Source organism: Hyla sarda, chromosome 3 (genome assembly GCF_029499605.1).
Source record: "Hyla sarda isolate aHylSar1 chromosome 3, aHylSar1.hap1, whole genome shotgun sequence".
Classification (NCBI taxonomy): domain Eukaryota; kingdom Metazoa; phylum Chordata; class Amphibia; order Anura; family Hylidae; genus Hyla; species Hyla sarda.
The window spans coordinates 217,225,818-217,240,454 of record NC_079191.1 but is presented as its reverse complement, the minus strand read 5'-3'; the positions used below and the strand labels follow the sequence as shown (position 1 = coordinate 217,240,454).

The 14,637-nt window shown below is 43.4% G+C and overlaps 1 protein-coding gene across 1 annotated transcript; it reads right to left on the bottom strand.

Moving 5' to 3' along the window:
• Positions 1–3,902: 3,902 nt before the first annotated feature.
• Positions 3,903–10,711, bottom strand: PNRC1 (proline rich nuclear receptor coactivator 1). The gene is made up of 2 exons (XM_056566089.1): positions 10,214–10,711; positions 3,903–4,716 (listed from the first exon to the last, which is right to left on the bottom strand). The coding sequence occupies exons 1-2, from the start codon at positions 10,454–10,456 to the stop codon at positions 4,267–4,269; spliced, it is 693 nt and encodes a 230-aa protein (XP_056422064.1). The 5' UTR covers positions 10,457–10,711; the 3' UTR covers positions 3,903–4,266.
• Positions 10,712–14,637: the final 3,926 nt, after the last annotated feature.

Here is a 14,637-nt window from a genome sequence, read left to right as displayed (position 1 = left end):
CTGTAAGCCAGACTGTGTGATTGTACCCTGTACATTCAAATGAGGGGAAAACTTCCAGCTGTTGCAATACTACAACTCCCAGCATGCACTGACAAGACCGTGCATGCTGGGAGTTGTAGTTTTGCAACAGCTGGAGGTACGCTGGTTGGAAAACCCTGAGTTAGGTTCTGTTACCAAACTCAGTATTTTCCAACCAGTGTGCCTCCAGCTGTTGCAAAACTAAATCTCTCAGCATGTACTGATAACCAAAGAGCATGTTGGGAGATGTAGTTTATGCAACAGCTGGAGGCACGCAACTACAACTTTCAGCATGCCGAGACAGCCGTTTGCCTCCGATGAGGAGGAAGAAAGAAGACTGGTAAACTCCGTCAAAGGCAAGCATGGCATTTGCCTCCGCCAAAAATGCCTTACGGCAGTGTCTCCTAGACAGGGAGCCTCGCGCTGTTCTAAAACTACAACTTTTTGCATGCCTGGAAGTTGTTGGCTGTCTGGTCATGCTGGCTTCCTATTTAGGAAAAACTACCTGGGCCATTTTTTTTTACAGCATTTATGTTCACACGTGCATATTTTTGCTGCAGATCTGCTGCCCTTTGACTTGAATGGGTAGCAAAATCTTCTACAGCTAATCTGCAGCAGAAAATACACACATGTGAATGTACCCCAAAGCACAGGTTTTTTTCTGGTGTTTTTTTTTGGGGGGGGAATATTGCCAGTTTGGGAGCCAAAGTCAAAAGTGGAACCAACATGGAGGAGAAGCATAAGTCCTTCCTTTATATTGCCCATCCCTTGTGAACACACTTCTGGCTTTGGCTCAAAAGCTGCAGTGGCAGTTAAAAAACAAACAAACATGGGAACGTACCCTTTTACTTTTTTTGTGTGTGTAAATCACTGATCAGCAACTAAAGGGGTAGAGTAGACAAAAAAAAGGGCAAAAAAATACCACTTTCAGCATGCCCTTTGGCTGTCTGTGCACGTGTTGGGAGTTGTAATTTTGCAACAGCTGGAGGCACACTGGTTGGGAAACATTGCACTAACTCAGTGTTTCCTTACCAGTGTTCAGCATACCCATCGGCTGTCTATGCATACTGGGAGTTGTAGTTATATTACAGCCACAGTTGTTTTTTTTCCCCCTGACCTAGTATCTCCCTGGCGATCCCCTCTGTCCCTTACATCTCACTGGATTGCTGATCTGGAGCCTCCAGATCATATGTCCAAAGCCTCCAGTACAATCACAGGTACCATGATTTTAAATCACCCGCTGGGTGCAGTTATTGGTCTGTTGGTCCTAGCCGACCAATCACAGTGATCGAAAGGTGGCACCAAAGCCACCTCCCTCCTCCTGCTGAAGGGTGATTGGTGCGGTCTTAGATAACAGCAGCCACCCCGGCCTGATCACCGCGACTGATGATGCAGTGATCCCAGAACCTTGTACTGTAAATATACGGCACTGTGCACAGCGACTGATGATGCAGTGATCCCAGAACCTTGTACTGTAAATATACGGCACTGTGCACAGCGACTGATGATGCAGTGATCCCAGAACCTTGTACTGTAAATATACGGCACTGTGCACAGCGACTGATGATGCAGTGATCCCAGAACCCTGTACTGTAAATATACGGCACTGTGCACAGCGACTGATGATGCAGTGATCCCAGAACCCTGTACTGTAAATATACGGCACTGTGCACAGCGACTGATGATGCAGTGATCCCAGAACCTTGTGCTGTAAATATACGGCACTGTGCACAAAGTTAATTGCTGCAGCTCCACACGTTTACACCTCATGTCCATAAGGGGTTCATTTCCTCACTGATATACAAAGGTCAACCATAGCATTAATGTGTACCTATCGTTAACAATTTTTTTTAATATAATGTAGATAATACTATTATGTATACAGTGATCCCTCAACTTACAATGGCCTCAACAAACAATGGTCTTTTATGGACATTACATAAAACCAGACTCAGCATACAATGCTACGGACAGGCCAGATCTGTGATACATGTCAGTGGCTGGAAGAACTGACCAATTAGAATGGACATTTCACTGGTAGAATCCCTGTATTACTGAAGTGTATGCACTGAATTCCTGTCTGCTAGTGCCGCCCCCCCCCCCCCCCCCTACAGTACAGGGAAGTATTACATGTTCTGTACTCTTTACCTGTGTTAGGGTTAGCTGTTCCTTTGGACACCAAGTAAGGGCGGCTCCATTTTACTTTTTTAGGACATTGCATGTGCTGTACAGGACCCTGAAGAAGCTCCTGTCCTCTACATAGACAGTGATTACAGCTCCCAGCAGCTATTTCTTACTTTATATGTAAGGACTTGCTTTATCTATATTAGTTATCTACTTATTGTTCTTTAATCCTCACTTCCTATTTTTGGGTGACATTTTGGGGGCTTCAGAACTAATTACCAGGTTTCCATAGAGTTATGGTCTCAACATACATCGGTCGTCCTGGAACCAATTAATATTGTAACTTGAGGGACCACTGTATTTGTAATATAAATTCATTAAAAAAATTTGTATATTTTTGGGTGGCAAAAATGCAGTCCCTGCAGCTATTGTCTGTGTGTATCTATAAGGAGTCCAAATACAGGAAGTGAGGGTAGGACAACCAGGGCTCTGTGCAGGCTTCTGGCTTGTCAGTCATCCTGATGTTGTGAGCCAGAAGCATGTCACAAGGCCTTGGTGAACAGAACCCTACTTGTGTACCCACACTTCCTGTATTTGGACTCCTCCTCACTGCACAGAGACCTGCTCGTCCTGTCCTCACTTCCTGTATTTGGACTCCTCACAGAGACACACAGGCAATAGCTGTAGGGACAAAAATATGCACATTTTTTTAACCAGTGTAAATGACAAATATACATATAATGGTATCTAAATTCTATAAAAAAAATTGACAGGTACACTTTAAAACCATGACAGGTGAAGAAAATAGTGAGGATTATCGCATAACAATGCACCTGTCAATCAATGTGACATATTTGGCTGCGGGCAAGTGTAAGCATCTGAGTGTTGTTCATGGTATACTCGGTTGTATATGGTTGTTCATTGTATACTGGGTTGGAGAATGCAGATGTCACACCAAATATTATAACTATACTATTGTATGGCAAAATATATAATATTCTTTGACACGTTTCATACACAATAAACCACGTCAAACACAGATAGGGGAGGCCAAATTATTTTATTTAATTTAACAATAGCCAATTTATGTGGACGATGGGATCTTACCCAATAGAATTTTATTAGAGACAAAATTTGGGAATTTATCCGGTTTCCAGCTTTAATGTGTGCAATGCTATACAAACATGACAAAAGTGCAATAACTTTTGAGATACTTGTCTTGGTAAACAGTGTTACATTTTTAAGTGCTGAGTTGGATAAAACGGCTACATTGATGTTGGACTAGAATTGCTTCCCATTTTATTCAAGGGACCAAATGCTAGAAATTTGGATAATGACTATATAGTAAATAGGGATTCATAAAAGGGAAGTCCTCTGTGTCTCCATTTGACTAGAGAAATCTTGTCACCTTAGGCTGCTTTCACACTATAAAATTCATCCGTTTTAAAGATCCGTTTGATGTTCTGTTATGAAAACCCTGAAAATCGTCCATTAAACGTCCGTTCGAAAATCCCATTATAGTCTATGGGATTTTTACATTATCCGTTTTAATCCGTTATAGTCAGTTATTAATAACGGACGTTATTTTGTGACGGAAGATAGTAACGGAAGAAATAGTGCATGCACTATTTCTTCCGTTCATTCTTCTGTCACAAAATAACGTCCGTTATTAATAACGGACTATAACGGATTAAAACGGATAATGTAAAAATCCCATAGACTATAATGGGATTTTCGAACGGACGTTTAATGGACGATTTTCAGGGTTTTCATAACAGAACATCAAACGGATCTTTAAAACGGATGAATTTTATAGTGTGAAAGCAGCCTTATGTATAAAACACTTGGGTTTCTTTTGTCAGGTCAAAATACATACTTTTATAACAAAACTAAAAATTTACTGGAGTATAAACGAGGATATACACATATTACACTGTGTACACTATTTACACAACCATACAAAATATAATACTAGCGTTCTGTACAGAAATTTAAAATGCAAGGTCCTTACAAGTTCCCGCACAAAAAAAGGAAATATCCAAAATTGGAAAAATGATGGGCATGGTGATTGGGTCTGTAACAAAATGTTTATTAAGAGAGAGCTTCAAGCACAACATTGGATGCTTAAAGCTGGACTTTCAATAGGGCTTTCAAGTGATGTGTCATTATCTCCTTACATTGGTCCGAATTGTGACCATTGATCCCCATCCAGTGGCTTGGAGGCTTCGGAAGAACACTTGGGGATGGCGGATCACTAAATTTTGCTCCTGCATAGTTAATCTTTTCAATTTCTTCCCGGTTATACCCTTCTTTTATTTTGATATCTTGGACATTTTCCGCACTTGTTAACGGTTTCTTCTCAGCTTTTTGAACTGACCTACTTGTGAGCTCAGAGTCAGTATAAAGTCTTTCAGTCTTTTTTAAGGAAGTGTTCTTTAGAGACTGAATGTTACTCTTCGCTTTCTGCTTGTGGAGAACACGTTGCTCACACCGATGTGCTGCCGGGCTGTGGGAGGAATTGTTCTTCTCTGCTTTAACAATCTTCTTGTCAGACTTTGATCTTGTTTTTAATACCTATGTATAAAATAAAATTAGTTTACAAAGAAAATTTGCATAAATAACAAAAACCAAAATCCTTGAAAGTTTAGATAATTTACTTATAAAATAAGTTTTAGGATATTATACTGGCTTATTTTACCCCTCTACCTGCTTTTTTATTTTGCTAAACAGACCCTAACTGACACTCCTGGGTCCCATCGGATCCCATTGACTTGAATGGTGTCCAGAGAAAAAAAGACTGTACATGCAGAATGTTTTCCTACACCTAACTTCTGTCCGCAGGGATGAGGGATTCCTATCGCCTGACGCCTGGGACATGCAGTATCAGGCGCCGGGCAGGTGAATTTTTCCGGCTCTCAGCCTGGCTTCAGACAAGCAGGGCCAGACCTGACAAGCGCGGAGGTGCTCAGCAGTCTGTATGGAGCGGCTCCTGACTACCCGCTCCGTACTCTGCAGCAACTGTTCTCAGTAGCAGGGGGCTGCCACTAAAAGCCAGCATGCTAGCGGCGCGGCTAATAACCCTTTAGATCGCTGCTGACAGCGGCATGTGAATGCTCCCTGGTGGGGTGGATCACCCCCTGCAGCGTGATCACAGGGGGGCGATCCACTATAGAGGTAGCTGGAGGGCTTACCTCTGTTCCCTGGTGTCCCGTGGCTCTGTCATTGATAGAGCCAGGCTGGACTAGGCTCTATCAATGGGTCGCAGAGCACACAGATCAATGGAGTTCAATAGAACTCTATTCATCTGCATGAGGAATCCTAATGATTCCTCCTAAAAGTCTAATAAAGTGTAAAAAAAATATTAAATGAAAGACATTAACCCCTTCCATGTTAAAAATTCAAATCACCCCCCCTTTTCCCATATAAAAACATGTAAACATAATAAAAATAAACATATTTAGTATTGCTGCATGTGTAATTGTACAAACTATTAAAATATAACATTATGTATTCCATACAGAAAAAAAAAAAAAAAAAAAAAAAAAAAAAAAAAACAGAATTGCAATTTTTATAATATCCTAGAAAAAAAGGTAAAACGCGATTAAAAAGTCAGATCAATACCAAAATGGTACCGATACAAAAAAATGATTATGGCGCAAAAAATTAGCCCTCATACAGTCTGGTATGCGAAAGAATAAAGAATAAAGCTACAAGGGTCAAAAAATGGCATTAAAAAAAAATTCTAAAAAAGTTCAGAATTTTTTGTTAAATTAGTAAAACATCACGTAAACTATACAATTCTGGTATTGCTGTAACCAGGCCAGCCTAAAGTATCAAAATAACATGTTAGCTCAACCACAAGGTAAATGGCGTAGAATAGAAAACCACCAAATAAGCTAAATTATCTTTTACTACTTCAATTTCACTTCACCAATTATATATATATATATATATATATATATATATATATATAGGGACCGTTGGTAGAAGCAGCACACCTATTTTAATCCCGTGCAAGCGGTGGGTGCCCGTGGAGGGTGACTTGGTCCCAGTCGCAGACCAAGTATAGATTTACAGAATAAGAAGATTCCAACAGCACTCCAGGTGTCAAATCAAAGGCAGTGTTTATTGACCCATGGTCAGCAGTGAATGCGACATGCTTGAGAAAGACGGCATGAGGCTGTTGAAACGTCGCATTCACTGCTGACCATGGGTCAATAAACACTGCCTTTGATTTATTTATTTTTTGGTTCGGAGAATGTTATTGAAAAATTAAAAAGGTATCATTATAGTAGGTAGTTATGGCTATTATAGGACAAGGAGGAAAAAACAAGAGTGTAAAAGTGAAAATTGGCCGGACAAGTGGTTCGTCATTAGGAACAATTTGATTTTGCTCCGTTTTAGTCCCGTGGAAAAGTAGTTTTTTATTAAATTTCTACACCCCTGGTCCTTCTGACAAAGCTCCCTTTAGGATAGGTTCCCATTGCCTTTTGCATCCGACCCGTACAGGTTTTCTTTTTTTTTTTTCCTTGATCCGATCAAACCCTGAAACTGGTCGGATGCAAGCGGCTACTGCCGGGTTCTGATGGACTCCATTCACTTGCATGGGGTCCGTCAGTGATCCAGTAATTGTACAGCAGTTTAGCAGAGAAAAAAAAATAGTGCTTGCAAATTTCCGTCGTTCTGACAGGATTGCTGACGGAACTCCGAATTGCGGAGTCCGTCGGCAATGTGAACGAGGCCTAAGTGGAGCACACTGGCAGTGTGAACAAGCTCCAACAGTGTTTCCCAACCAGTGTGTCTCCAGATCAAAAGTACAACTCCCAGTATGCCCGGACAGCCAAAGGTTTGGGGAACTGAGTGAAGATTAATGTGCTAAAAGAAAAAAAAAAATTCCACAAGGCCCCAACGTACGCAAACGTGGAAAAAAAAAAGGGAAAGGATCTGATGACTTTCTGAATTTCTCTTTTGGAGGAATAGCGCTAACACTGGCACATCATCATTTCGCCTGCGACTGGATTGGGACTGACAAATACAGCAGCAACAACAACCGCGACCTGCAGGATTGGCCACTAGAGATGAGCGAAGTTATAGTAATTTGATTCGTCATGAACTTCTCGGCTCGCCGTTTGCTGACTTTAGCCTGCATAAATGAGTTCAGATTTCAGGTGCTCCGGTGGGCTGGAAAAGGTGGATACAGTCCTAGGAGAGGGTCTCCAGCCCACCGGAGCACCTGAAAGCTGAACTCATTTATGCAGGCTAAAGTCAGCAACTGCCGAGCCGAGAAGTTCGTATCGAATCACTGTAACTTCGCTTATCTCTATTGGCTACACCTTTCACTCTGCCTGATGCAACTACCTCAACTACTGGGTTTTCCCTCTCGGCTACCGCAGCAACAGCAATTATTTTGGACATGAGGTAGGTGCGAGACTGCGCCGAAACGCGTTGTCCTGTTGTATACAACCTTGAATAAAAAAATTGTCCTTTGTACCAGTTGGCATACAACCAGTTGTTCTGCAACAACCAATACAACAGCGCTCGATATAGACCCCGTGTTTTGTCATTTGGGTCCTATTATTCTATATTCCGTATCCTCCTGAGACACGGATAGAGAGGCAACTTCTGAAGGTCAGTACAACACTAAAGGTGTGGTGGTGGGTCTCTTTCCTCCATTTTAACAGAAACTGGAAGATACTACACTAGAGAGCACCCACATTTTTTATTTTCCATAAATTACAAATGAGTGTAGTAGCGAAAGCACTTATTTCCTTCCTTACAGAGATACGAGGATTCTCTGCTTTGCCTGAGTGGACATTTCAGTAAAAAAATACAACAACAACTGCAAATAATGTTTTTAAAGGGGTATGACAAGGAAATAAAACATCCCCTATCCATAGAAAAGGGAAATAGTTTTTGATAATTTGTGTGGGGGGGGGGGGGGTTTGGTCAGCCTGCTGGGGCTCCCCACATTCTCCTATATGTGGGCCAGCTACTCGCCTGTTCTCAGCTCAGGCGGGGATTTCCTGAGCAGGCCGTCACAGAAGCCTGTCTCCGAGTGTGGGGGCCAGATCGAGCCTAAGACAGGCGAGCAGCTCTGGCCCTTGTACAGGAAATCATCAGGGGCCCCCAATGGACGGGACCACACACAATCAGAAACTTATCTCCTATCCTGTGGCTAGGGACTAAGTTTTATTTCCACGGAAAACTCCTTTAAGTATAAGGCTACATTCACACTACCGTTGCGCCTCGTCAAGAACGAACCTCAAACTCTCTTTTTTTGAGTTTGACGGCTGTCATTTTGACAGGGCACAAACGGGCAACAATGAGTCCCGATGGACCCCATTATAGTCAATGGGGTCTGTCGGGGGCTGCTGTTTTTCAGCGAGAATAGCAGGAGAAAAGGCAGAATTTTTTCTCCCGACGGCCTTCACACTACTAGTGTAAAAGGGGTCTAACTCCGATGTTGGTCTGGCAGCAGGATACCTGCAATTTTCTGGCAACTTCGTGGTCAGAGTTTATGGGACTTCCAGAAAATCGGTATCCTGACTGCTTTAGTCTCAGGCTCTGGAATTCCAGGTATCCTGCTACTGGACCAACAATAATTATGCTTTAACTATCTTCTGAATAACGGAAGGTATGTTTAAGTGCTTTGTCGCTGAAATAACTTCAAAAGAGGTATCAAATCTGTAGTCTACTAGTGACAATGTTTTGTTTGTTTCAGAAATGTATACATTTTGGGCGAGATGTATCAAAATCTGTGCAAAGGAAAAGTTGCCCATAGCAACCAATCAGATCGCTTATTTCATTTTGTTAGAGGCCCTGTTAAAAATGAAAGAAGCAAGCTGATTGGTTACTATGGGCAACTTTTCCTCTGTACAGGTTTTGATAAATATCACCGTGTGTGTGGGGGACTGAAAAGCACAATCTACCACACTTTTGTGTCTCGTAAACAAAACCTACATGTTCACGGATAGACAAAACCTAGTCACAAGTAGACTTATACTGGTCTATTAAGGTCTATGGCCACATGTAACCTGACCATGGATGTGAATTTGGTGTTAGTTACTGCACTGACAGAAGGATATTAGTCTCCCAGGAGCCAATGGATAGGATACAGCTATGGCTCTGTGCACACTGCGCTCTAACCTGCTCTCAAAAGAATATCTTGGTATAGCCATACAGTGTGATACACTTGCCAATGTATACATACACAACGTCTATTTTTTGCAACCTGCTCCATGCTCATAGGCACACTAATGTCAATCTGCTTCCTGCCCATAGACACACTAATGCCAATATGCTCCCTGCCCATAGGCACACTAATGTCGGCCTTCTTCCTGTCCATACGCACACTAATGTCAGCCTGCTTCCTGCCCATAGGCAAACTAATGTCAGCCTGCTTCATGCCCATAGGCACACTAATGTCAATCTGTTTCCTGCCCATAGGCACACTAATGTCAGCCTTCTTCCTGCCCATAGGCACACTAATGTCAGCCTTCTTCCTGCCCATAGGCACACTAATGTCAGCCTTCTTCCTGCCCATAGGCACACTAATGTCAGCCTTCTTCCTGCCCATAGGCACACTAATGTCAGCCTTCTTCCTGCCCATAGGCACACTAATGTCAGCCTTCTTCCTGCCCATTGGCACACTAATGTCAGCCTGCGCCATGCCCATAGGCACACTAATGTCAGCCTGCTCCATGCCCATAGGCACACTAATGTCAGCCTGCTCCATGCCCATAGGCACACTAATGTCAGCCTGCTCCATGCCCATAGGCACACTAATGTCAGCCTTCTTCCTGCCCATTGGCACACTAATGTCAGCCTGCTCCATGCCCATAGGCACACTAATGTCAGCCTGCTCCATGCCCATAGGCACCCTGAGGTCAGCCAGCTATCTGCCCATTGAGGTCAGCCTGCTATCTGCCCATTGAGGTCAGCCTGCTATCTGCACATTGAGGTCACGCCCCTTGGCACATTGAGGTCACGCCCCTTGGCACGGGAAGTGCAGTTTGTAGGATCCCAGTGGTGGAGCGGGGTATTGTGGCTGGAGCCCGGTCCCCATACGCACCTCTCTCCGGAGCTGTCTGTACTGAGCGGCTCTGGCGGGCTGGGGCTCTCCGGGGCCCGGGCTGGGGCTCCTGGCTCTGTTCTCTCCTGATCCCTTCTGCAGCGGGTTATGGTGATGTAGCCGGGTAGGGAAAGGGGTTGATCGGACTTTGTTCTTTCTCCTCTTTCTGCGGCCGCAGCTTCTCGCTCTGTTTACACTGCCTCCTCGCCTCCGTCCGCCACCGCCTCCTCCGGGTTCGGACATGGCAGCTCTGTGTCACCGAGTTCAGACAAGCGTAACGCTCCAGAACAACGCTGTGTCCGAATTGGTTCTGTCACCTTCCAGTTGTTGACGATCTGCCCGCCTCCAGCTTGTTCTGGAGATGGAACAATGTTCCCTGCAGACAACGATGGGCTCTGTGGTTACTGCACAAGATGTCGGCTCGGGCGCTCCCGCCTCCACTCTTGTGTTTTTGTTTCAGGCCCCGCCCCTGCGCGCTCCCGAGACTCGGCCCCGCGACCGATGAGGTAATGGTGCGGAGTGCGCGCTCACTAGTCCGCGCTCGATTTGTGGCCCCAATCTGTGAGGATGCTTAGTAGATGTACTCACCTCACGGCTTATTTTGTAGTGGGTATGGAAGGTGCTTGGCTCTACACAAATACACTTACAACTTTATAACGGAGATTTTAGAAGGTGAAGGGCAGATTGTGTTTTTCTATCCTAACATACTGGAGGGATATACTAAAAGGAATGACAAAGTGGAATGCCCATAGACTTTAACAGGGAAGCGGAATGCCCATAGACTTTAACAGGGAAGCGGAATGCCCATAGACTTTAACAGGGAAGCGGAATGCCCATAGACTTTAACAGGGAAGCGGAATGCCCATAGACTTTAACAGGGAAGCGGAATGCCCATAGACTTTAACAAGGAAGTGGAATGCCCATAGACTTTAACAAGGAAGCGGAATGCCCATAGACTTTAACAAGGAAGTGGAATGCCCATAGACTTTAACCCCTTAAGGACGCAGCCTATTTGGACCTTAAGGACTAAGACAATTTGATTTTTACGTTTTGTTTTTTCCTCCTCCCCTTCAAAAAATCATAACTCTTATATTTTCATCCACAGACTAGTATGACGGCTTGTTTTTTGTGTGACCAGTTGTCTGTTGTAATGCCATCACTCACTTTACCATAAAATGTATGGCGCAACCAAAAAAATACTATTTGTGTGGGGAAATTAAAAAGAAAACCGCAATTTTGCTAATTTTGGAAGATTTTGTTTTCACGCCGTACAATTTATGGTAAAAATGACATGTGTTTTTTTATTCTCTGGGTCAATACGATTAAAATGATACCCATGATTATACACTTTTCTATTACTGTTGCGCTTAAAAAAAAAATCGCAAACTTTTTAACCAAATTAGTACGTTTAAAATCCCCCTATTTTGAAGACCTATAACTTTTTCATTTTTCCATATAAGCGGCGGTATGAGGGCTCATTTTTTGCGCCGTGATCTCTACTTTTTATTAATATAATATTTGCTTATACAAAACTTTTATTACATTTTTTATTAATTTTTTTTGGAATAAAATGTTATAAAAAAGCAGCAATTTTGGACTTTTTTTTTTACGTTCACGCTGTTCACCGTACAGGATCATTTACATTTTATTTTAATAGTTCGGATATTTACGCAGGCAGCGATACCAAATATGTATATAAAATAATTTTTTACACTTTTTGGGGGTAAAATAGGGAAAATGGGACAATTTACGTTTTCATTGGGGGAGGGGGTTTTTCAAATTTTTTTTACTTTTATTTTTACACTCTTATAGTCCCCATAGGGGACTATTTATAGCAATCACTCGATTGCTAATCCTGTTCAGTGCTATGTATAGGACATAGCACTGATCAGTGTTATCGGTCATCTTCTGCTCTGGTCTGCGGGAAGGCAGATCAGAAGACTCCCGGAAGGCAGCGGAGCCAGGTGAGGGGACCTCAGTCTGCCGTGCAGGATGATCGGATCGCTGCGGCAGCGCTGCGGGCGATCCGATCATCCTGTTAAGTGACCGCGATGCTGCAGATGCCGTGATCTGTATTGATCACGGCATCTGAGGGGTTAATGGCGGACATCCGCGGGATCGCGGGTTTTCGCCATTACCGGCGGGTCCCTGGCTGCGATCCACAGCCGGGACCTGCCGCACATGATGCCAGCATCACTCCAATGCCCGCGGTTATGCTCAGGACGTAAATGTACGTCCTGGTGCGTTAAGTACCACATCACCAGGACATACATTTACGTCCTGCGTCGTTAAGGGGTTAACAGGGAAGCGGAATGCCCATAGACTTTAACAGGGAAGCCGAATGCCCATAGACTTTAAAGGGAACCAATCATCAGATTTTACCCTATATAACGCTTGGCAAAGCGTTATATAGGGTAAAATATTTATTTTCACCATTCCCGGGGGATGCTCCTGCCCCCAGGGATGGTGAAGATATGAAGTTATAAACTAGTCACCGCCGTAAGTAGTCACCTGGGCGGGGAGCTCTTCTCACCTACTCCCGTTCTTCGGCCGGCAGCGACGCCCCCTCCGCTTGATTGATGGGCAGCGTCATCACTCTGCTCCGTCTGTTTAGTGAGCGGAACAATGACGCGGCCCATCAATCAAGCGGAGGGGGCGTCGCTGCCGGCCGAAGAACGGGAGTTGTTGAGAAGAGCTCCCCGCCCAGGTGACTACTTACGGCGGCGGCGGTGACTAGTTTATAACTTCATATCTTCACCATCCCTGGAAGCAGGAGCGTCCCCCGGGGATGGTGAGGACAACAATTTTACCCTATATAACGCTTTGCCAAGCATTATATAGGGTAAAATCTGATGATTGGTTCCCTTTAACAGGGAAGTGGAATGCCCATAGAGAATAATGGAAATGTAATATTTGAATTAGAGACAAAACTATTTGACATATGTTATAAATCAGGCATTATCATACATTCTCTATAAACTCAGTGATGTTGTTTACTATTCAGATTTAACCCCTTAAAGGAGAACTACGGGATTTAAAATTTTCAGATCGCGGGGGGTCTGACCGCTGGGGCCCCCCACGTTCTCTCGTACGGGGCCGTGGCTCTCTGCATAGAGAGCGAGTGTTGACCACCGCACGAGACGGCGGCTGACACGCGCCCTCCATTTACTGCTATGGGAGAGCCGAAGCGCTGCCTTCGGCAATTTCTTCCCATAGCAGTGTATGGAGGGGGCGTGTCGGCCGCTGCTTTGTGCGGTGGTCAACACGCCCTCTCTAACCAGAGAGCCGGGGGGCCCGAACGGGAGATTGCGGGGGGCCTCTTAGGATAGGGGATACATTTTTCAATCCCGTAGTTCTCCTTTAACCCCTTAAGGACCAGGCCATTTTACACCTTAGGACCAGAGCGTTTTTTGCACATCTGACCACTGTCACTTTAAACATTAATAACTCTGGAATGCTTTTAGTTATCATTCTGATTCCGAGATTGTTTTTTCGTGACATATTCTACTTTAACATAGTGGTAAAATTTTGTGGTAACTAGCATCCTTTCTTGGTAAAAAAAAATCCCAAAATTTGAAAATTTTGCATTTTTCTAACTTTGAAGCTTTCTGCTTGTAAGGAAAATGGATATTCAAAATAATTTTTTTTTTATTCACATTTCCAATATGTCTACTTTATGTTTGCATCATAAAATTGACGTGTTTTTACTTTTGGAAGACACCAGAGAGCTTCAAAGTTCAGCAGCAATTTTCCAATTTTTCACAAAATTTTGAACCTCGCTTTTTTTCAGGGACCAGTTCAGGTTTGATGTGGATTTGAAGGGTCTTCATATTAGAAATACCCCACAAATGACCCCATTATAAAAACTACACCCCCCAAAGTATTCAAAATGACAACCAGTAAGTGTTTTAACCCTTTAGGTGTTTCACAGGAATAGCAGCAAAGTGAAGGAGAAAATTCACAATCTTCATTTTTTACACTCGCATGTTCTTGTAAACCCAATTTTTGAATTTTTACAAGGGATAAAAGGAGAAAATTTTTACTTGTATTTGTAGCCCAATTTCTCTCGAGTAAGGACATACCTCATATGTCTATGTAAAGTGTTCGGCGGGCGCAGTAGAGGGCTCAGAAGCGAAGGAGCGACAAGGGGATTTTGGAGAGTACGTTTTTCAGAAATGGTTTTTGGGGGGCATGTTGCATTTAAAAAAGCCCCTATGGTGCCAGAACAGCAAAAAAAAAAAACACATGGCATACCATTTTGGAAACTAGACCCCTTGGGGAACGTAACAAGGAATAAAGTGAGCCTTAATACCCCACAGGTGTTTCACGACTTTTGCATATGTAAACAAAATATTTTTTTTTTCCACTAAAATGTGTGTTTCCCCCAAAATTTCACATTTTTGCAAGGGTTAACAGCAGAAAAT